Source organism: Microtus ochrogaster, chromosome 18 (genome assembly GCF_000317375.1).
Source record: "Microtus ochrogaster isolate Prairie Vole_2 chromosome 18, MicOch1.0, whole genome shotgun sequence".
Classification (NCBI taxonomy): domain Eukaryota; kingdom Metazoa; phylum Chordata; class Mammalia; order Rodentia; family Cricetidae; genus Microtus; species Microtus ochrogaster.
Genome location: NC_022020.1, coordinates 41,446,885 through 41,468,586, shown reverse-complemented (window position 1 = coordinate 41,468,586; position 21,702 = coordinate 41,446,885). Strand labels below are relative to the sequence as shown.

At 45.5% G+C, this 21,702-nt stretch overlaps 1 protein-coding gene across 3 annotated transcripts in view; it reads left to right on the top strand.

Annotated features, from left to right (window-relative positions):
* The window catches only part of Znf608 (zinc finger protein 608), a 111,345-nt gene extending 90,245 nt beyond the window's left edge, over nt 1–21,100 (top strand). For 2 of the 3 annotated variants that reach the window (XM_026783472.1, XM_005356118.2), the window contains exons 4-10: nt 9,250–9,337; nt 9,827–12,281; nt 13,793–14,210; nt 14,798–14,970; nt 17,292–17,445; nt 19,329–19,410; nt 20,127–21,100. In XM_026783472.1, coding sequence (XP_026639273.1) covers nt 9,250–9,337; nt 9,827–12,281; nt 13,793–14,210; nt 14,798–14,970; nt 17,292–17,445; nt 19,329–19,410; nt 20,127–20,133 — 3,377 coding nt within the window. In that variant the 3' untranslated portion in view covers nt 20,134–21,100. Of the gene's footprint in view, nt 1–9,249; nt 9,338–9,826; nt 12,282–13,792; nt 14,211–14,797; nt 14,971–17,291; nt 17,446–19,328; nt 19,415–20,126 lie in introns of those variants that run through there. The other variant, XM_026783473.1, reaches the window with a different exon arrangement.
* Nucleotides 21,101–21,702: the final 602 nt, after the last annotated feature.

Here is a 21,702-nt window from a genome sequence, read left to right as displayed (position 1 = left end):
CTCTCTCTCTCTCTCTCTCTCTCTCTCTCTCACACACACACACACACACACACACACACACACACACACACACACACCCCGCAGTTCAGAGCAGCAGTTCCCAGTCTGAGCTGCTGTTGTAAATTGCTATTTTAAATTTCAGCGAGTGGAATAATAGCTGAGTGATCATCTCCAGCAAATGTTGTTGGCCTTTGTAACGCACGGCTCCTTCAGAGGCTTTATGATTTACAGAGGACACAGCTGGTGGGCAGCAGGGCTGCAGGAATCTGTGCTCTCCTGGGCCTGGCGAGCTACAGATGAAAAGGGCCCAGAGCTGGCACAAAAGCAAATAAGCGCTCTGACTTTAAATAAAGCATCCTAATTTATAGGAAGCCCAGCTCTTCAGTCCCAGCGAGATATACGGATCAGTAGCAGCCTTTTGATGTGGAGCATAATTGTCAATTGGTTCCCACTGTTTCCTTATAACTCAGGACCATGGCTGGGAAAAATTCTCTTTAAAACCCGGTCCCATAATGTAGAATGGTGATACACATATTTTGACAAGCAATTTAATAGTTTTTAGACCTGGAAGTCTGCAAATTACCAGGACCTAATCTGGTCCTGATTAAGGCGAGAGAATGGGTGTCTAGAGGACCACTTCCTTCTTCCTTGTCCCTCCCCTCCCACTCCCCCTCCCCCACCCCATCTTCCCTAAGGCCCTGAGGATGAAGTTTTCCTTCTAACCTCTCGCTTCCTCTGTTCTTTAGAATTACTTTGTCTTTCCTTGCAGCCTCCCCCTCCCCAGTACCTGATCCCCCCTCCCATGGGAAAGCTGTCTGTCACGTGACCCCATATCCACAGTACTGTGCACTCTCCTGTTTTGAGCAGTGAGGACTCTCCTTTAATGGGGACTGACCCGGAGGGGGCCTTTTTTGCCTTGAGTAACTGTTTCCATCATCATTGGCTATTCTTAGCTCTGCCTGTTTCCCAGCAGAAGCCATGATGACATGGAGAGCTTGGGTAAGAAGGAGCTGTTGATGCAAAAGGGTCAAGTGAATTGACGATATCTATGGGAGTAGTGATTGACAGGCTGTACCCTTCCAGTTATCCATCTGCAGTGGCTCTGACAGTGACAGAGGGGAGGCTCTGTCCATCTCGCTGGGGAGACCAGGGCCATGTGCTATATACCCAGGGCCGCTTGAACAGAACCATGTCCTGAAATACCACTCTTTACAAAGGGAGTGGCTCTTAGGAGGGAATAGTACAGTTTGCCCGATTCGACAAACATTTATAAAATACCTTTCCCACGCTCTTGAATGCTTTTATTTAAAGGAAGAAAAATATCTCCTTAATGAACTAATCAAGGTCTGGGTGGGGGTTCTGCCTTCCCGTGGGGGGGGGGTGAAAAGGTGGGAAGCCATTCTCCTTCCCTAGCGGTTAGGGTCCATAAAGGTCATCAAGGAAACTCAGGTTTCACATAAACCAGAGGGTGCCTGGAAGGTCCAAGTGCAGATCCAGGCATCGGAAGTCAGAGTGCCACTGGGCTCCATTGTGTGAAGCCTTCGGGGCAGCACTTACTTACTGGAAAGCTACTCAAAAACCAGAAATGAAGCCTCTTTACACAAATGGAGAGAGACACTGTAGGCATAGCGTGGCATTTGCTCGTTCTTTTCCTGCATTTAGATGACTCCAAATATTTATCTCGGAAGACTCCCTCAACCCTCATGTCCCCTGTGTCTCTTTGTCCTTTCCTTACCACGCTGTGTTGACTGAGCCTTGGTGGGAAGCGGCCTGCAGGATTGGCACGGTGCCCAGTGAAGTGTCTCTGGCTTGCTGTCCTGTAGAAACTCCCTCAAGAGATGTCCTCTTCCCTGTTCTGGCACTATCACCTCAGACTTGCTTTGCAGCTTGTCCCCAGCTGGGACTCTGGACAGCATGGCAGAAGCTGTTAGAGGAACTTGCTAGCAATAAGGGTAATTGTGGTGCTGTGCATGCTGCTGTGTAGAGGAAGAACATACCGTAAAGCGTTCGTACTGCTTCGGGATGTCTGTCTGCCTGCCTACCATGAAAGCAAATGCTTTTGTTACTGAGCATGCTTTAAACGTTTTTTTCCCAAAGATCTCCACGTGGCATTTTCTTTCATGATGGTTTTCATTACATTTGAGGCATATTATAAAACCTATGGCATTTTGTATGTAGGAAACTTGCTTGCACAGCATAGGTCCTGACTGCTGAAAAGAAACATCTCTTTCTGCAATCAACAGGAATTTATTTGTAACGACCAGTAATGAAATGATTTTGTTCTCAAGACACTCTCTTGTGTCGCAGGCTGGCCTTGCGCACACGATGTCTTTTGGGCTGGTCTCGAAGTCTTGATTCTCCGCTAGTCTCTCCTGAGTACTGGGATCGCAGCTGTGGGCCACCACACCCAGCGTTGGCCTGCTGTTTCCTAGACGGTGTGATCTTAGGCTGCTGTGATGTTCATTCATATTTCTGCATGGGTGATTTTCGGCCAGAGGACAGTCTGTCCCCATCTTCACCGGCAGCCAGTGCAGCAACTGCGTAGGGCAGCCTTTTAGTGTTTCTGGTGATGGCTGGGGAAAGCCGCATTTCTGCTCCCTGTTCTCCACCAGTAGACTTCTTAACGGGCCACTGTAATTCATAGACACGAGAGAGGATGTCGTTACTAGGGAAGCCAGGAAAAGAAAACCAGCCAGAGCTTCCTTCAGCTGACCAGCCAGCTGGATATTGACCACCTGTCTTCATGAGAAAGAAATAGATGGCAGTGAATAAGTGAGAGTCGAGTTTTCCAAGAAGCTCAATGATTTTCCCAAATCAATACAGCTCATCAGGCCCCAGAACAAAGGCTGCTGGGAGGTGACAGTGATGGAAGCGGCTCTGTGTTCTTTTGTGTATTAAACCATACGGCCCACGGGGAAACAAGGTTTCTCTGTGTACGTGTGTGTGTGCGTGTGTGCATGTATGTGTGTGCGTGTGTTCTTAAAGACTTATTAGGTATATTAAACCATAAGGCCCACAGGAAAACAAGGTTTCTGTGTGTTTGTGTGTATGTGTGTGTTTGCACACGTGCGTGTATTCTTAAAGACTTATTAGGTATATTAAACTATAAGGCCCACAGGAAAACAAGGTTTCCGTGTGTGTGTGTGTATGTGTGTGTGTGTGTGTGTATGCTCGTGCACGCATGCATGTGTTCTTAAAGGCTTATTAGATATATTTGTAGTAGGGAAGTCCTTCCAGATTAAAATAAGAACTACACAGATTGTATATAAATGTTGAAATATTTTGAAAAGTGGGGGGGACCACTTTGTTTTTCAAAAGGTAGAATAGAGTAAGATCTAGTCTTTGCTTTTCAGTATTGATTGGGTCTTCTTCCTCCTCCTCCTCCTTCTTCTTCCTTTTTCTTCTTCTCCTCCTCCTCCTTCTTCCCCTCCCCCTCCTCCTCCTCTTCTTCTATATGGTGGCGTTTAGAAGAACTCAAACAAATATCTAGATATGCACCTTAACCCCTGGCAAACAGCCCTAACTACTCTGCCATGAACGAACCCTGCTTCTAATGCCCTGGAAATAGCACCAAAATGGAATGCTGGACTGTCATATAGAGGTTATAATTAACAAAGGTACAGTGATGCCAACATATTCCAGCCGCCAACAGAGATCCATGGAGACCAGCAAATGCTGGCCCTTCTGTCCTTGAATCGTTAAGCTCTCACAAGGCAGTGCATTAGCGCCAGAACAGTGTGTCTCTGGGGTTTACGACTGGGGTGGCGGCATACTAGGGCATAAAGTATTTCATTATACTTTTTTTTTTTTGTCAGCCTTGCCCTATCTCACAAGCTCCATTGCCATACATTATTTGTTCAGATAAAGCCCAATGTTCAGGGTGACTAATCGCAGAACTGTGTTCCAGATGGTTTGATTACAGGAAGTGGTTAAAGTGACTCTTCAAACATTCAGCCCAGCAGTAGGGCTCCCTTAAAAAAAAAAAAAAACAAAACCTGTTTCATGGTCATGTGACAACATTGACTTTTCTTGTGCTGGTGCACCATACATCCTTGGTGTAGGCAACAGAAAAGCCATTTTACTCTTTTGGCTGGTAGGTATTTTATGGACAAACTTAAAAACTTCTCAAATAAGTATAAACTTTGTGTCCTGAAAGGGAATCTAGTTGAAGGGAAGGAGGTCCGGAGCCCCTAGAGCTGCTTCAGCTTTGGGAAGAGCACCAGGATAGCATCCAGCAGAAACAAGCAGGGACTGTTTGGAGAGGAATTCCACACAAAGGACTGCTGATAAGCCCCGCCCTACGCAGTAGTCACACTGGGACCCAGGATCTGAAACAGTGGCCTTTCTATTATCCTTGGTGTTTCTCTAGAAAAGTAAAATAAAAGAAAGTGTAGCCCACGAGGGGGCGGGGCTTGGATTACAGCAGAAACGGGTGACAGTTTGGTGTTATTAGAATGAGGTTTGTGTTTTCTGCCCGAGTGCACACCAAATCCATCCAGATGTATCTTGGTGATGCTCCCATTCCCAAGGATGAGGCTCTTTTAAGACTCAGACAGTCTTTAAACTGTAATAGATGCAGAACCACTGGGCAATCAGCATTTGCCCAGTTCTTGAGGCAGCAGCTTCACAGATACAAGAAATAGTAATTTAGAAGCAGAATCTCTCCATAGAGAAAGTCTGCCACCCCGTAAGCTAGTGGGAAATTTCTCTTACGGAAAAAATACAGAAGCAGTGAGACCTCGAGAAAAGGCGCTGATTCTGATGAGAGTCCTGGAGGTTCGAAAGTGTTGAGTGATCTTGTGCTTGAGGGTCAGTGCTTCTCAGAGATGTGTGTGCAGACACCATACCAAATACAAAGGAGTGCTAGAAGAGCTCACGGTGCCCAGGAATGGAGGGAAATGTAAAGGAGCGTCCTACCAGGATATGACACATCTTATATTCAAACGTGTATGAGTTTCTCACGGAAGCATTCCTAGTGAGCAGAAAGTCATGGGTGACTCAAGTTCCCACAGGAGGGAGAACTCTGCCATCTTGCTGGTCCCACCCCACTTAACTCCCCCAAACAAGGCACGCACACACACATTTACACACACACAAGTATTGAGGTGTTGATCTAGCGCTTGGCATCTTTGTCTCATATCTTAGCTATTACATCTTTGAGGCCCTTGCCCATCCTGGTCCTCTTAGTTAACACAGAGAACTTTAGACTTCTCTTTGTATCATCATTTCCAAGTTTCTATATTGCCAACCCAGATTCCTGGCATGAATGTGTCTGATTGCCTCTGTATCAGGCTCCAGTCACTGATCCGGTGATAGGAGGTTAGGTTTAGGATTACTGGTATGAGAGCTTGCTGGTCTAAGACGTCCTTCTGAGCAGGGCATGAGGGTAGAGCAGGAACCAAGAGCATCACACCCAGGTTCTCATCTAATGTGAGATTGTTGTAGTCTAGTAAAGAGCACACTCTTTAAGTACTGGTAATATGCAAAGCCATGCTTCGACTTCTAGATTGTGATGCATGTCTACCCCGACTATAAGACTGTAGACCCTGTAAGTACAGAAGCTGAACAGATTTTCCAACAAAGTGTGATTCAGTAACAACAAATAGGTACTTAATAAAGACCCAATGGACACAGCCAATGGACACAGCCAATGGACACAGCCAATGCTTGATGGATCTGAGTAGGAAATAGAGCGTGAGTCTTTATGAAGCCTCGGTGTTTGAGTGTGTGTGTGTGTGTGTGTGTGTGTGTGTGTGTGTGTGTGTGTGTGTGTACCAGTATGTGGGATGAAGTGTCAACAATATGAAGAAGAAAGTCATACTATTGAGCTTCCCATTCTATCCTTGTACGTCCCCCCATTTGCTTAGGATTAACAGGAATATGCCTCAGGAATTTTTCAAATAGCCTTCAAATAGGTGGAAAGGGAAGGGCAAAAAAAAAAAAAAATCCCAGTGAGATCCTTATTCTTATAAACATAAAAAGGGCTTGAAGAGAGAGAGAGACAGGCAAGGGATTCAGAAGAATTAAGTGTGCTTGAAAAGACAAACCTTCAGGGAACTAAGTATGTGTATTGTCTAATTTATTTAGAGAGAAACGTACCTTTAAGCCTGGGCTTATGAAGTTCAAGCCTGTACTTTCTGGGCACTTTCATCTGATTTACATCACTCACTGTGCCTTTTGTAACTTATGCTTCATATGGCCTTGTGTTACAAAACATTTAAAATTTATAATTTCATCAAAATCATAAAAAATTATAGATTTGATGTACTGATTGAGGCAGGGTCTCACTGTATAGCCCTTAGCTGGCCTGGAACTCGCTCTGTTCACCAGTCTGGCCTCCAGCTCACAGAGAATCACCAGCCTCTGCTGGAAAAAAAGGCCAGTGCCACCACTCCCAGCAATTTCCATGTTTCAGAGCTAAACCGCCTACTTGGACCTTCACAATGGCCGCGGAGCACCTACAAAAAACAGTGAATTGCAGTTCATGGAGGAAGAGTCCCAAACCTCTCCCCCAACCTGGAGTCTCAGCCGAGTGTCTGAGTGTCTGTACTCCCAAGGAGAGGCTTGCACAAGATGGACCACCACAGGGCCATGAATCTAATTAGCACTGCTTGAGGGGGCTGTTAAAAAATGAATTCAAACAAAAAACAAAACAAAAAACCACCCTGGGAGAGGAGTGTTTCTTTTGAGCGTTTTAAATTCAGAGTGCTTCTTGAAATTAGGGTGACTTATTTAGGTTCCCTGAAGTTGAAAGTGGGCTTTTCTTTACAGAATTTTACTCCTTCCAGTACAGACAACAACGTGGCCCACGTGGCTCCTAAGCAGTATCAGATGTGAACCGTTTTTTCACATGGAAGTTGCAACTGCACTTCTGTCTCCCTGACCGTTTCAACCTGTGGCCCGGGATAACCACTGATTTATGGCTTATGTTGGGTCCCTTCCTTCTTTTTGGCCCGGTTACCCTCGCCTGGCTGGAGGCCGCACATTTGGCTGTCAGGGTACCATGCGGGCTGGCCTGTTGGCTGTGTGCAGCCCTGTAGCGGGGATCGCGGGGTGGGGGTGGGTGGTGGGGCTGCTTCCAACTTCCACAGCCTTTGTGGGGCTTCTGGCGATGGATGCTTCAGCTCTCCCGCAGCTGGGAGCATTCTTCCTCCTGCCCTTTCTCCTTGCCTTGTCATCCTGTGCTCCGGCCAGCTGCATCGGGCCAGCCAATCAGACGTGAGCGTTCGCAGCAGGCACTGGCCAATGGGCGGCCCGCGTTTGCTGGAAACGCGAAACCCTTAGGGGAGAAGCAGTAACAAAAGCCTTTCACTGCAGACAAATGTTAAGTGTCTGTGCAGACTTTTCCTGTTTTTAATTTTATTACTGCAAGAATGGAAGGTTTGTTGTTTCTTTCATGTTTCCTTTCAAGCAATTTTAATTATACATTTGTGCTACATCAGGGACTCTGGAACGCAGTGATTTCAGCCTATTGCCTCTGAAGCTAAAATGCAGTAACCTTCTGGCAATACAGATACATTCCCGCACTGTAAATATAGCTGACACGCTAAAGAATTTTAAGCAGCTGCAGAGGTCTCTGACACCACACACGGTGCCCCAGAGAGCAGATGATGAGAAAGGCAGCCCAGTTTGCCCCTCTCCTCCACGCCCCACCCCTCTTTCCTGAAGGGATGTGCTCATAAAGAATCCTTTCCGATTGTTCCATCTTGTGCAATTTTTGACCGAATGCCTAATTGCTATTGATTCTCATCACAATGGGATTTTTCATACTCAACGGTTAAAAACGCCCCCACCCTTCCTCCATGGGGGAATAAAAAGGAATCAAGCCTGATTTGAGGCGATGCATGCCATTCTTTTTAGCTTTTCTTCCCCGGCTAGCCTACTGCCGGTGGAATTTCTAGTGAGTAAAGTCAGCCGCCACGTAACTAGCAGCAGCCCCGACCATATGGAAAACAATTTTAAGATCTCTTTTTGAGACTTTTGAGAGAAAAATCTCCCTTCCCCAGTACTCGAGACCCAACCATTTAGATTATTTTACCTTCTATTTAAGGGTTCTCCAGTAACAACAACAACAAAGGTCTTGCTTTGTGAGGTTCCCAAGATAGTAGGTAGTATAGGTGAGTAAGTCGCCCAGTAAAGACTTGGAGAAAGGGTCTCTGGGGGTGGAAGGGGTAGGCACTGAAAGAAACAATGGCTCCCTTCAATGTTTCATTTATTCACCTTACTCTTGTAATTGTCTCAGAATCCAGCCTCTTTACAGATACGCTTTAAGGACGTGTGTGTGTGTGTGTGTGTGTGTGTGTGTGTGTGTGTGTGTGTGTGTGTTTCCTTAAAGTGGCACTTGTCCTTTGCAGGAACAAGCAGGGTGTTATGTGTCCCTCAGCGCTGTCTGGCACACTGCACGCCCTCAGGTTTAGTGACCCACAGACACAGTGCCGAGGTGAAGCCTGCTGTGCAGCGGAGGGAAAGCAGGGTGGCTGGAAGGAAACACGTGTGACAGTTTCGAGCGTTCTCTCCTAATCCTCTGTGGCACATGCTTACCAAAGTTGACTGCCGATAACCCCAAGAGCGAATGTGTTGTGCACACTTATTTTCTTACGAGAGCTATTTTAAGAGCCTCGGAGCCCTTTGGGCTGCTCGCTGCTTCACAGAGTCAACGAGGGGAGGGTCAAGAAGAAGTCACAGCTGCCCCAAGGCCCTGCCTTTTCCGCCGTGCCTATTTTTACATATCTGCAAGTGGGATTTTTCTTTTCTTAATAAAAAAAAAAGTTGCCATTGTTTTATAGTGTTGAATTGGAAACCAGATTCCTCTCAGTCACCCTCTGGCTTAAGCACTGGTAACTCCGGCTTGGTTTACGTTGGCTGCCTGCCAAACGAAAGCAATTATGTGTAATAATAGAAAAATTAAGAGGTGAATGTCACCGCTTTACAGCAGGACATGGCAAAAACCATTTCCTTCTGTCAGCAATATCTTGATCACACCCTCACACACTCTCACCCCTTTGCACCACATTCGTGAGCATGTGCACGCACGCACGCACGAACACACACACACACACACACACACAATTTCCTGTGGGTTTTTACTTGAGGTCACTGAAACCAGAAAGGGGAAGGATGCAAACCGCAGCTTCTGAAAGCCATGTGAGAATAGAACTTTGCTGGTAAAAATAATAACAATAAACGAAGTGGAAATAAAGTAATAGGTGTTAAATGTGCTCCCCTTTAACCACCCCCTCTCCCCTACAGGTGTCCTGGTGGTCAATGTCACGTGGAGGAACAAGACGTATGTGGGGACCCTACTAGACTGCACCAAGCACGACTGGGCCCCTCCTAGGTGGGTGCCTTTTCTTTCTTGCTCCTTCCTCTGCTTCCGCTTTCCCGTTTCTGCAAAGAAGCTATAGAAAGAAATGAATAATATATAAAACTCTTCCTGTAATTGAAACCAGGCAAAGGAGAACTGAGCCTTTTAGGCCTGAGCTGTAAAGTGCAGATGCTAGCTTTCTTTTCCATCGGGTTTCTTGTCAGTCCGCCCTCCCCCCTTCTCTCCTTTGTTTTCTTCTCTTTTTTCAAGATGGGAATTGGAACTGATTGAAAGCCAGCTCTTTGAGCTGCTCCCCTTTGATTCTCCGTGGGTGGATATAATGCATTTGGTAGCCTGGTCTTGAGCCGATGAACCTGTGCAAAAATAGAATGTCCTTCCCTTGGCTGCACCCCGCCCTCGAAATGGCAAGGTGGCGGGTGCTCTGTGCTAGCTTGTGTCCCTGTGATCTCCCCTGGCTCTTTTGGAGATGCTCATTGTGACACCCATTCCTTGCTTCCCTAGGTTTTGTGAATCACCAACGAGTGACCTGGAGATGCGAGGGGGCCGGGGCAGAGGGAAGAGAGCGAGGTCTGCCGCGGCCGCCCCGGGCGCCGAGGTCAGCTTCACGGAGTCCAGAGGGCTGCAGAGCAAGAACAGAGGGGGGGCCAATGGGAAAGGGAGGCGTGGCAGCCTCAATGCCAGTGGACGAAGGACCCCCCCAAACTGTGCTGCAGAGGACATCAAAGCCAGCCCTTCCTCCACCAACAAAAGGAAGAACAAGCCCCCGATGGAGCTGGATCTGAACTCCAGCTCCGAGGACAGTAAACCCGGGAAACGGGTCCGCACCAATTCCAGAAGCACCCCTACCACCCCTCAAGGGAAACCAGAGACTACATTTTTGGACCAAGGCTGTTCCTCTCCAGTGTTAATCGATTGCCCCCACCCAAACTGCAACAAAAAGTACAAGCACATAAATGGCCTTAGGTACCACCAGGCACATGCGCACCTGGACCCAGAGAACAAGCTGGAGTTCGAGCCTGATAGTGAGGACAAGATCTCAGACTGTGAGGAAGCCTTGAGTAATGTGGCCCTCGAGTGCAGTGAGCCAAGCACAGGTGTGTCATCATATGACCAGGTGAAGGCACCTGCATCACCCGGGACTGGGAACCCCCCTGGGACCCCCAAAGGAAAGAGAGAACTCATGAGCAATGGCCCCGGTTCTGTCATAGGTTCGAAAACCGGGAAGAATTCTGGCAAGAAGAAGGGCCTTAACAGTGAACTGAGCAACCTTCCAGTCATCTCCAACATGGCAGCCGCCTTGGATGGCTGCGCAGCAGCAGACAGCAGCTTAGCTGCCGAAATGCCCAAACTGGAAGCTGAAGGACTGATTGACAAAAAAGGTTTGGGGGACAAAGAAAAGGGCAAAAAAGCAAACAATTGCAAAGTGGACAAAAACCTCTCTAAACTGAAAAGTGCCCGGCCCATCGCCCCTGCCCCAGCCCCTACGCCCCCACAGCTGATTGCTATCCCCACCGCTGCCTTCACATCCACCACCACGGGGACCATACCTGGACTGCCCTCCCTCACGACCACTGTGGTCCAGGCTACACCAAAGAGCCCTCCATTGAAGCCTATTCAACCAAAGCCCACAATTATGGGGGAGCCCATCACCGTGAACCCAGCTCTGGTGTCGCTCAAAGACAAAAAGAAAAAGGAGAAGCGGAAGCTAAAGGACAAAGAAGGAAAAGAGACTGGGGGTCCCAAAATGGATGCTAAGCTGGGGAAGCTGGAGGATGCCAAGGTGGCTGGCAAGGATTTGACAGGACATTTCTTAAAGGACCATCTCAGTAAGAGTGAAGGGCTGGCGAATGGATTATCCGAGTCTCAGGAGAGCCGCATGGCCAGCATCAAAGCTGAGGCCGATAAGGTTTACACATTCACGGACAACGCTCCCAGCCCTTCTATCGGGAGTGCCTCCCGGATGGAATGCAGCACCCTGGTGAACGGGCAGGCACCCATGGTCCCCCTGCATGTGTTGACACAGAACGGGGCTGAGAGTTCAGCGGCCAAGACCAGCAGCCCAGCCTATTCGGATATATCAGATGCTGCAGATGACGGTGGTTCTGACAGCAGGTCGGAGGGTATGAGGTCAAAGGCCAGTTCCCCATCAGATATCATTTCTAATAAAGACAGTGTCGTGAAAGGGCATCCTTCAACCTCAGCGCAATCATCTCAGCTGAAAGAGTCCCACTCTCCCTATTACCACGGCTACGAGTCTTATTATTCTCCAAGTTACATGCACCCTGGGCAAGTTGGAGCCCCCACAGCTGGGAATGGTGGGAACGCGCAGGGCATGAAGATCAAGAAGGAGTCGGAGGAAGATGCCGAGAAGAAAGACAAGGCAGAACAGTTAGATTCCAAGAAAGTGGACCATAATTCTACATCCCTGCAGCCTCAGCACCAGTCAGTCATCACACAAAGACACCCTGCCCTGGCTCAGTCACTTTATTACGGCCAGTATGCCTATGGGCTCTATATGGACCAGAAATCGCTGATGGCCACCAGCCCCGCCTACAGACAGCAGTATGAGAAGCACTATGAGGACCAGAGGCTGGCCGAGCAGAAAATGGCCCAGACTGGGAGAGGAGACTGTGAAAGAAAGGCTGAGCTCCCCTTGAAAGAACTGGGCAAGGAAGACAGTAAACAGAAAAACATGCCATCGGCCACAATCTCAAAAGCTCCCTCTACTCCGGAGCCTAACAAAAACCATTCTAAACTAGGGCCAACAGTGCCTAATAAAACTGAGGAGACAGGTAAATCACAGCTTCTCTCCAGTCACCAGCAGCAGCTTCAGGCCGACAGCTTCAAAGCTAAGCAGATGGAAAACCACCAGCTTATTAAGGAGGCTGTAGAAATGAAGTCTGTCATGGACTCTATGAAGCAGACAGGTGTAGACCCAACCTCGAGATTTAAACAAGTAAGATTGTGGAGTGTGGCCCCAACAGACAGGGAGCAGTCTGAGTTGTGCACATATGTTGGGCTTGATCTTGCGAGGCATTTTTCATTGGGAGGAAGCAATCATCAGAGTTTGTTCCTCCTCTCTTGAAAAAATACCCCTGGGAGTTCCTGTACAACTCTAAAATGTACAGGACCCGCTGTTTATCTGAATTAGTGTGGAGAGGAACTCTGGGCATGCGCCCTGTGTGGGTTTCCTAAGTCTGTAACTCTGAGGTAATTTCTTCATGAGCTTAAGGTGAAGGCGGTTCACTAAAGGGCCTCTGACGTCTCTCGAACTCTGAGCTTTTAGATCCCTCCACTAAAGCACTCGTTCTTTTTATTTACCAAGTTTATGTCAGTGCCTTCTAAGATTTCTAAACCCAGGGCACTGAGCTCCTGCTTCACCACTTAGTGAACTGTGGGCACCAGATGTCTCTGGCAAAGGGTCTCAGATGCCAGAATTTCAGTTTTATGTTCTGTTTAGAACCCGAAGTAGCTCTTGTGCTGTGGGTTTGCAAGGGGTCAGGAGCTGCAGGTGATGCGTCTCAGCCGTTCCTCCAGCCACCCTGAGAACACGTGAAGTGCAGCCACCATGAAACCATACATATGCAGCTCAGTCTCCCCGACTCACTGCTGCCCTGGGATCATTAATTCTGGTATTCCCCGGGACCAGCACCCCAACTTACCTCCCTGTGCTTGCCCCCTAGTGAGTCAGAACAAGAGTACTTACTGCTCTGTATGTTTCCGGCCAGAGCTGAGACGGAGGACCAACTTGAAATTCTCATTCAAGACTTGAACCTCCAGGGGGTTTAACGCCATGAACGTGCAGAGTCAGCAAGGCCATATGGATCTTCAGTTCCATGCCCTTCAGAGCTCGAAATCAGGCTCTTGTTTCCCAGGGTTGCAGTAGAACAAGACAATTTGGGAGGGCTTATCGTTGGGTTTGTCTTCTAATAAATAAGTCATAAAACGTGCCATTAACTTGACATTTTTGGTTCTAAAATGTTAGCATATTAATGAGAAGCAAGGCAGCTTAACAAGCCTCAGCTGTAGTCAGTGAAGAAAATGTGTTAGGACACCAAGAGTTTTTTTGCTTTTCCTTCTAATTGGTGTTAACAGCTGTAGCAATTGCTTAAATTTCCTACTATTAGCTTGAGGTATAGTTTTTGAAATCCCCTTTACCTGCGTGAGATAGGAAAAGGAAAGCAAAGATTGAATTAAATGCATCTGAGGATAGTATTTAAGGTTCCAGCTTTTCAGCCCAGCTGCCATGTGCCCCCTTGATGTTGGCTGAACTTTCAAAGCATTTGGTTTAGCCTGTGGTACAAGGATTGATGATGAAGCCTACCTCAGGCACTATTACTTTATCAGAATAGGAGGAACAGCATGTTAACCCAGTGTGAAATAATAGTAAGTAGCGCTGTCGTGTCGATGAATGGGTTTGCTTTCTAATCAATGAGATTTTAAGGCAGGTCTTTATTTTAAAACCAGGATCCAGATGCAAGGACATGGCATCATTATGTGTACCAGCCCAAGTATCTAGATCAACAAAAGCCAGAAGAACTTGACAGAGAAAAGAAATTGAAAGAAGACAGTCCAAGGAAGACGCCTAACAAAGAGAGTGGTGTCCCAGGCCTTCCTGTGTCTTTAACGAACATCAAAGAGGAGCCCAAGGAGGCCAAGCGCCCTGACTCTCAGTCAGTGGAGGAAAGCAAGCTGAAGACTGATGATCGGAAGACTCCGGTGAACTGGAAGGACTCTCGGGGGACGAGAGTGGCTGTGTCTTCACCCATGAGTCAGCATCAGTCGTACATACAGTACTTGCATGCTTATCCTTACCCGCAGATGTATGACCCCAGCCACCCTGCATACCGGGCTGTTTCTCCTGTCTTAATGCACAGTTACCCTGGTACGTGTTGTGGGTTCTAACTACATTGGAGGGAAGAGGCTGTGTTCAAATGATAGCTATTAACAACTGAAGATAAATTAGAGGCTTTCGGGAATGACATTTGTTTTGCTTGTTTTTTAATGCTACTTAAAGTCCCCAAGATGAAACTGATTTAATGTGAGATTTTTATATTTTGTAATGAAATGTCAGGAGTCCTCGGGCTCTAGCTTCCCTGGTTCCTGATGGCTTACTGGAGACGTTTAGACTGACAGATACTTTATTGCCTGTGGAAATATTCTAAGCACTTACTGTCATAATCATTATAGTTACTGTTTCTTTCACTTAAGCGGACACATAAATGGATGAAGTAGCTGTAAGCTCAAGTCTGTTTATATCCTCCGTTCATCAGGATGAATTAACCAGAGAAGAAAATCGGGGAACCTAGACACAGATAAACAATGATGTAGCCCGTTCTTAATGTGACCCTTTATTTTAAGGTGTCTGACTCGGACCCAAAAGTCACGTAATTGAACTGATTTTTGTTGTTGTTGTTGTTGTTTTTAAGATGTAGCCTGTAACATGATGTGTCATTTGCTGTTTATCTACAGGGGCCTATCTCTCTCCAGGATTTCATTATCCTGTTTATGGGAAGATGTCTGGGAGAGAGGAGGCAGAGAAAGTCAATACCAGCCCCAGCATCAACACAAAATCAGCCAGTGAAGCCAAAGCCCTGGACCTGCTCCAACATCACGCCAACCAATACCGCAGCAAGTCCCCTGCTGTAAGCCTCCTTTTGTTGATAGTTAAAAGGCCATGTTTTGGGGGGGACAGCGGGGACAAGCAACAGAACAGTCTTGAAAGAGAAATGGTTTAGGAACCCAGCTGGGATTTCAGGATGCTGTTCTATTCCGATACATAAAAAATGGAATGTTGAAATATAAGATGTGGTCACACAGGAGGGGAAAATGTCATTGCAGCCTTTGTGGGAGCAGGGAGCTTTTCTGTTGCAAAAGTGTGGTGTTCTCTGCTTACCCAGGAGGAGGTGTGTAAGGTTGAAATTTAAGTTTATAGTGACTTCTCGTGTAAAATGTTTGTGGTTAAAACATTAGGAAAGGAAATGCCGGAGGGCTGTTTTATAGTGTCCTTGTGACGAAGTGGCTCAGAGGCCACCAACTGTTGGCCTATTAGACAAATTGAGCTTTTACAAAATGTTTTCTTAAGGGTGGGGGTTGTAGGTCAGTGGTAGAGCACTTACCTATCATGTGCCCAGGTGACATTTCTAGCCTGAAAAACAAACAGCAAAGATACAAATTAAAAACAAACAAACGTTTTCCTCAGAAGCACCTTTCAAAAATGGAAGTTTTCTTGTTCAAATTAGAAGACTTGCTTCCTGTTAAGACAGTAGCAAATGTAGCCCACAATTACGTGACAGTGGCTGATGGGAAAAGAAACCCAATCTAGACAGTCTGCCTAGCTCCTCATGTGTATAAATATGTACATAGATAAAGGTCACCCTGTCCCCTGTGCTGGTCAGCCAACCTAAGGTTTCAGATCCTTCTGTTGACCTGGGTATTCCCATGGTCCATATTCATAGTCAGAACTCTGCACATGGGGAGCAGTGCTGAGGGTCCATGACACACCATGGCAGCTGATTTTATCCAGACATTCTTTTGAGTCTGGGGACACTCATGCAAGCCAGAGTCACTTGGCTGGGGAATAAGGCTGCTTCTGCTGCCTGCCCAGTGGCCTTGATGCATTGCCCTGTCCCTCTCATTCGACAGAAGCAATCCAAAAAATGTCTTTGTGAAAGAGACAGCAAAATGACAACTGCTGGTCCTAAACGCTGTGTATAAAGAGACCGATTAAAATTAAAATCGTGCTTACAGTTTGAATACAACCACTACAGAGAAGCTAAAACGGGTGATCCATGCATGGTCCTTGTTTTGTGATTTCTCCGTTCAGTACATTCAGGCTTTGTTCCAGTGAGGGAGCCTAGAGCAGGGAAGGGGAGTAATGGTCTAAAGGGAGAAGAAGTATGTGAGAGACACAATCCTTAACCTTCTCCAATGAGGAAGAGCTGCCATTTCTGGTGACTTCTCAGAAATGAAGAATCTGGAATGTGGGCAGGACTGTGGTTTCCTGTCAAGTCCGCCCACCCTGAAAGTGCAGGGGAGTAGTTCCTGAACCTCTTGGGCTACCCCATCCCCCTTTATAAAACATAGTATTTGACTATAAGCCTACATTCATCCTTGTGTTTTCAGTTTAATTTCCCGATTAGCTCCAAGTATCTACTACAAGGAAAGCGCTATGTAAGAGTTCTTACACTGCACCATTGAGGAAATAATGACAAGAAAACAAGTCTTAATATTTTTAGTATGCCAACTTCCTTCATAACATTCATGCAGGCTAGCTGCATCACAGCCGTGTAGCTCATGACTACAGCCAGGAAGGAGAAGTATAAAGGGATTAAGATATGTGTGCTGTATATTGTGTGAATTTGACTTTGGGTGTGTATTTCTGTAGGAACACAATGGATGCTTTTGTTTGTTTGCTTGTTTGCTTTAAGACAGGATTTCTCTGTGTAGCCCTGCCTGTCCTGGAACCCACTTTGTAGATCAGGCTGCCCTCAAACTCACAGGGATCCTTCTGCCTCTGCCTTCAGAGCTGTGGAACTAAAGTGTACCTATAATTTTTTTGAAAAATTTACTGATAATTTCCCTCCACAAAGCATAAATAAAAGGATAATTAGAAAACCTTTAAGAGTAGTCTCAAAAACTCCTTTTAAAAAATTCATATATAAAAATTGTTTCTGAAAGACACCGAGTGTCTAAACAGCAATTGTGAGTAGTGACTCTTGAGATCATTTTTAGGAAATATGCAGAAAACATTGATGCTGTTTAGCTTGCTTTGGTAGGCTCTCTGTTGTGAGCCTAGTTCTATTAAGACAAATTCATGTCCTTTGAAGATGTCTTCCATTGGTATGGGGTTTTGAGTCTGTATTTACTCAAAGACCTGTGAAGTATCATGACTGTAGGAAAGGCGTTTGGTACTGCTAATGTTTGTATGTCGGTGAATTAAAGGAGGCCCTATTTCTCTTTTCAGCCTGTGGAGAAAGCTTCCACCGAGCGGGAACGGGAGACAGAGCGAGATCGGGATCGCCACTCCCCCTTTGGCCAGCGGCACCTGCACACCCACCATCACACCCACGTTGGCATGGGCTACCCTCTCATCCCTGGTCAATATGACCCTTTTCAAGGTCAGCAGCTCATCACATTGGTACCCTTCTGATTGGGCAAGCAGTTGCTGTGACTTCTTGTCACTAACTTAAAATAACAATACTGAATTTTTGACTAACACTAGCTGTGGGGATGATTCCTAACACTTATTTCCTAGTATTCCTGAGAGACTCACCTAAAGTCGTTTATGTTCTATTGAGGCTTGAAGTGGCTACCGCTTAATAAGTGTTACTGGGAGATGTTATTTTGCCAACTGAGGGTGGCAGCCAGCCAGTATCTAGGGTCCCAAATTAAAAAAAAGATCAAAAAATAATTTCTTTGGGGAAATTATAGAGAGAAGGGAGTCATGGTAGGTGACTCCGGTGAAGTCATTTATTCTGATATCTCCAGTTTTTTTTCCCATGCAAGTAACCAGCATGGCCAGTACTAATACTTCTTACCTGGTTGAAGAAGGCATCCCTTGACTGATGGGACACTTGCACTAAACATGAGAAAGACAGAGAGCACGTTTACGACACATGAGGTGATCACATCTTACCTGCCCCATCTGTCACCTCATAAGGCATCGGTAGCCGTCTCTATTTTGGTCACAATACTGGAGAGCCTATTGCTGGTTGTGCTAGACCATTTCTGGTGAGGCCCTTCTTAGTAGTGTGGGGGAGGGGCTTCCTACTCCTTCACAGGGCATAGCAGGAAAGCAAGGCTTCTAGAACCCGGTCCTATAAGAACACTTAAGCCCATTAGATCAGTATGTGGGCCCCTAGGACCTCATTTTAATTACTTCTGCATAAGCTCTTGAGTTCAAATGCAATGAAAATGGGAATCTGGACCTCAACATGGGATCTCTGCAGGGTAGGGGGCAATTCAGTGAAAGCACAGGGCAACTACTTAGCAAGACGATGTTGAAAAATGTGTTCAAATTTAGGGAGTATAAAGGAATTGGGCTTCTGTGTTCATTTGTTACTTTCTGTTGGAAGAATGCACATAGATAGATGATATGGTAGATGGACAGACAGAATAGATAGATCTCCCAAATCCCAAAGTGCAAGGAGAACGTGGAAGGAAAATGAAATCACGACGTAGATGGGTATATGTGAGCAGAATAAATATCTCGTTGTTTCTGTATGTTGCCGTAATGTCTCAGATTATCCCTGGATAAAGAAAACATATCCAGATAAAAACCATGGAAGCAGAGAAAAAAATCTTCCTGTTTGCTTTGTTTACTGTGTTTTCCTCAGAATGTTTTTTTTTTTCCTTGTACAGCATTTCCCTTGTTCTTTTTTATTGCATTAGTTCAGGAAGGTCTGAGTCTCCCTTGACCTCTGTCTTGGGAATTAGTAGCATTCACAACCCCCATGCCTATTTCCGTGGGATTTAGATACTTCTTTATTTGAAGCCATTCAGGTCTCTGCTTCCTTTGTCTTAGAGATTAGGACTGTTTTTCTTAAATTGATTTAGACTCAGAAAAGTGCAGGTCTTTCTGAATTGATTTATCCCACGTACTTTCTGCGACCCATCATGTTGAAGTCACTGGGGCAAATGTTCCAGTGATAGAAGCCATTATAAAAGTTTTCTAAACACAATGGCGAGCTGTTTCTCTGCTGCACTGGCTTCCGCTGCTTGTCATTAGCTGGTACCTGTGTGAACCACTCAGCGCCAGGCAGAGCCGCAGAGCCAGCGAGGTGGAAGGGCTGTATCCTCTGGATAGTTATTCAGAAACCCACCACGTGTTCAGGAAAGGCATAGATATTGGCTTCCCTGAGTGGTATGTTGTCTGCCCTAGCCATGTGAACCATTTCACGTAGACGTTTAGGAAGGGACAAATCACTACTACTGGTTTTGTGCCCATCCCCGCTGGGCCTGTGTCCCTCTTACCTTTCCGCCTTTCCTTCTCCCTCCCTAGGCTTGACCTCTGCCGCCCTTGTTGCCTCTCAGCAGGTGGCCGCCCAGGCCTCTGCATCAGGAATGTTTCCTGCACAGAGAAGGTAAATATTCCCAACACCTGAAATTAGTGTTCCAGCAGAGACATGCTAACGGCTGCAGGGAAGGAAAGAGAGGCTTTGAGGATGAAACACTTGATGCTTTGCGTTTGATATTATTGTAATGAATGAACACATTATGGCAGTATGCTTCCCATGGGACTTAGAGTCCATGGGCTTCATTCTATAAATGTGATGTACATCAGTAAGGAAATGATTGATAATTTTTTTTAGTATTAAGATGAGAGTAACATCCTTAGGTTAAGGAAAGGTTATCCCTACAACTTGTTAACAGTACTCACGGGGCTAGTGTAACTCAGTGGTGTAGCACTTGACTAGCATGCCCAGGGTCCTAGGCTCTAGCCTCAGCATTATATGATAAAATACCAGGACACAAATCCCTTCATTTTATTATAGTTAAAAATAAAGTTGCAAGGGGAGAAATGAGCTCCTATAATGCTGAGGGTTATATTTATTCCCTGGTGTTTTAAGTTACCCTACAAGCTGTCCTAAGGAGGAAAAATAAATGCAAAAGAAGATTGCCAGAATAAAATTAACACTCTCCCAAGATGGAGTGCATTACTTCGTGTTTTATTTCCCTGGGAATTCCGCAAAAGAAATAGAACTAGCTGTGAAGGGAGCCTTCTAGTCTCGCTGTCTTTAGGCTTTCCCCGTCAATGTTCTTCCAGAAGTCTATGCTAAGGTGTGCTTTTCTTTTACAGAGAATAACAGGATCGGCCGTGTCCGGTGTCATGTGACTGGATCACATGGGGAAGCGCTTTATATAGACATCAGTTCCATGGTGTTAATTTGAAATGCCTTAATGGCAGGCAAAAACCAGTCATTTCATTTTGTAAATTACAGATTTTATCACAGAGTAACAAATGTTGCTGTAATTAAACTTCTGTTTTATATATATATATACGTATACATATCTGTATATATACATATATATATATATACATATATATATATTCTTTACTTTTTTGTAACAGTAACCAGGCTCGCACACACAGGGTCTGCTGCCAAGTTGCAAACCACTCAGTAAAGGAAATTTTAAAAAAATGTATTTGTCATGTTGAAAGTGTTAGCCACAACAGGCTGCTTACATTCTTTCCCTTTGAAACTGTAAATAAATAATGTTCTGTATCAGTGTGCCTGAACCTTGCATATCCTTCATCTCTCTCCCATAAAGCCCCTCAGAAAGGCCAACTGTGATGGTGACACTTGGTACAATTTAGATGTCTAATTGGTGGCTCCTGTTAAAGACGCATCAGTGTGAAATGTTCCCGTAGTCACTGTTTGTACTTGTTTATTGTGGAAATAAATACTTTTGGAAGGCATGGGGTTGCCAGAGCCACAAAAACTGTGTTGTATATATAATGTAAAAATTAAGATGGGGAAATAATGAGCATCTGTGAATAACAAGGCATCATTTTTTGATAATCTTGAATGGCAGATAACCCAATAGCCTGCACACCTACCAGAAACATCTGTGATCGCTCTAGTACTTGAATAGCCCTGCGCTCTTTTTTTTTTTTCCTTTTCTTTAATGTTTACAATTATCCAGTTTTAGAAAAGAAGGACTTTAATGCCATTGCCTGGTTACTTGTTTTATGCTGTAATCTAGTTTATTTTATGTAAAATGTATATTGAATGCTTTCCTTTTTTATACCTGCCTTAAATAATTTGGCAATCAAAATTAAAAAAGGTTTTGTTTTGTTTTTTTTTTAAAATAATGGTTTCTTGTGTGTCTGATGTTACTTCTCATTGGCTGGAAGGGAGTTTAACTTTCAGAGAAGAAGCTCTTCATACTACGAATATGTAAAACAACAATGTACAGATACCAATTCTTCATACCTAATACACGGCAACAACATACAGACACCAGCTCTTCATACTGTGAATGCGTAAGGCAACTGTGCAGAGACACCACCTCTTCATGCATGATACCCAGACAACAATACAGATACCAACTCTTCATACATGATACACAGGTATAACAGCTGAACACCATGTTTAATTCTGTGAATATGTGCATAAGTATAGGGCATTTGGTCTCTGCCTCCTCTCAGATGCTCATTTGAAAGGCATGTAACACCATGCCTGGAGTAAACATGTAAGTCTCTAGAACATATAACACGTCAGCTGGTTGTCACTGGAGTGACATAAGGGTAGTTCATATCAAATTACACCTGTTCTCCTCGCCTCTGCTTCCCAACCATTTTAAGCTGGGAGAGACTGCAGTGAACAAAACAGACAGAAATCCCCATGCTCAGAGAACTTGCATTTTCTGGA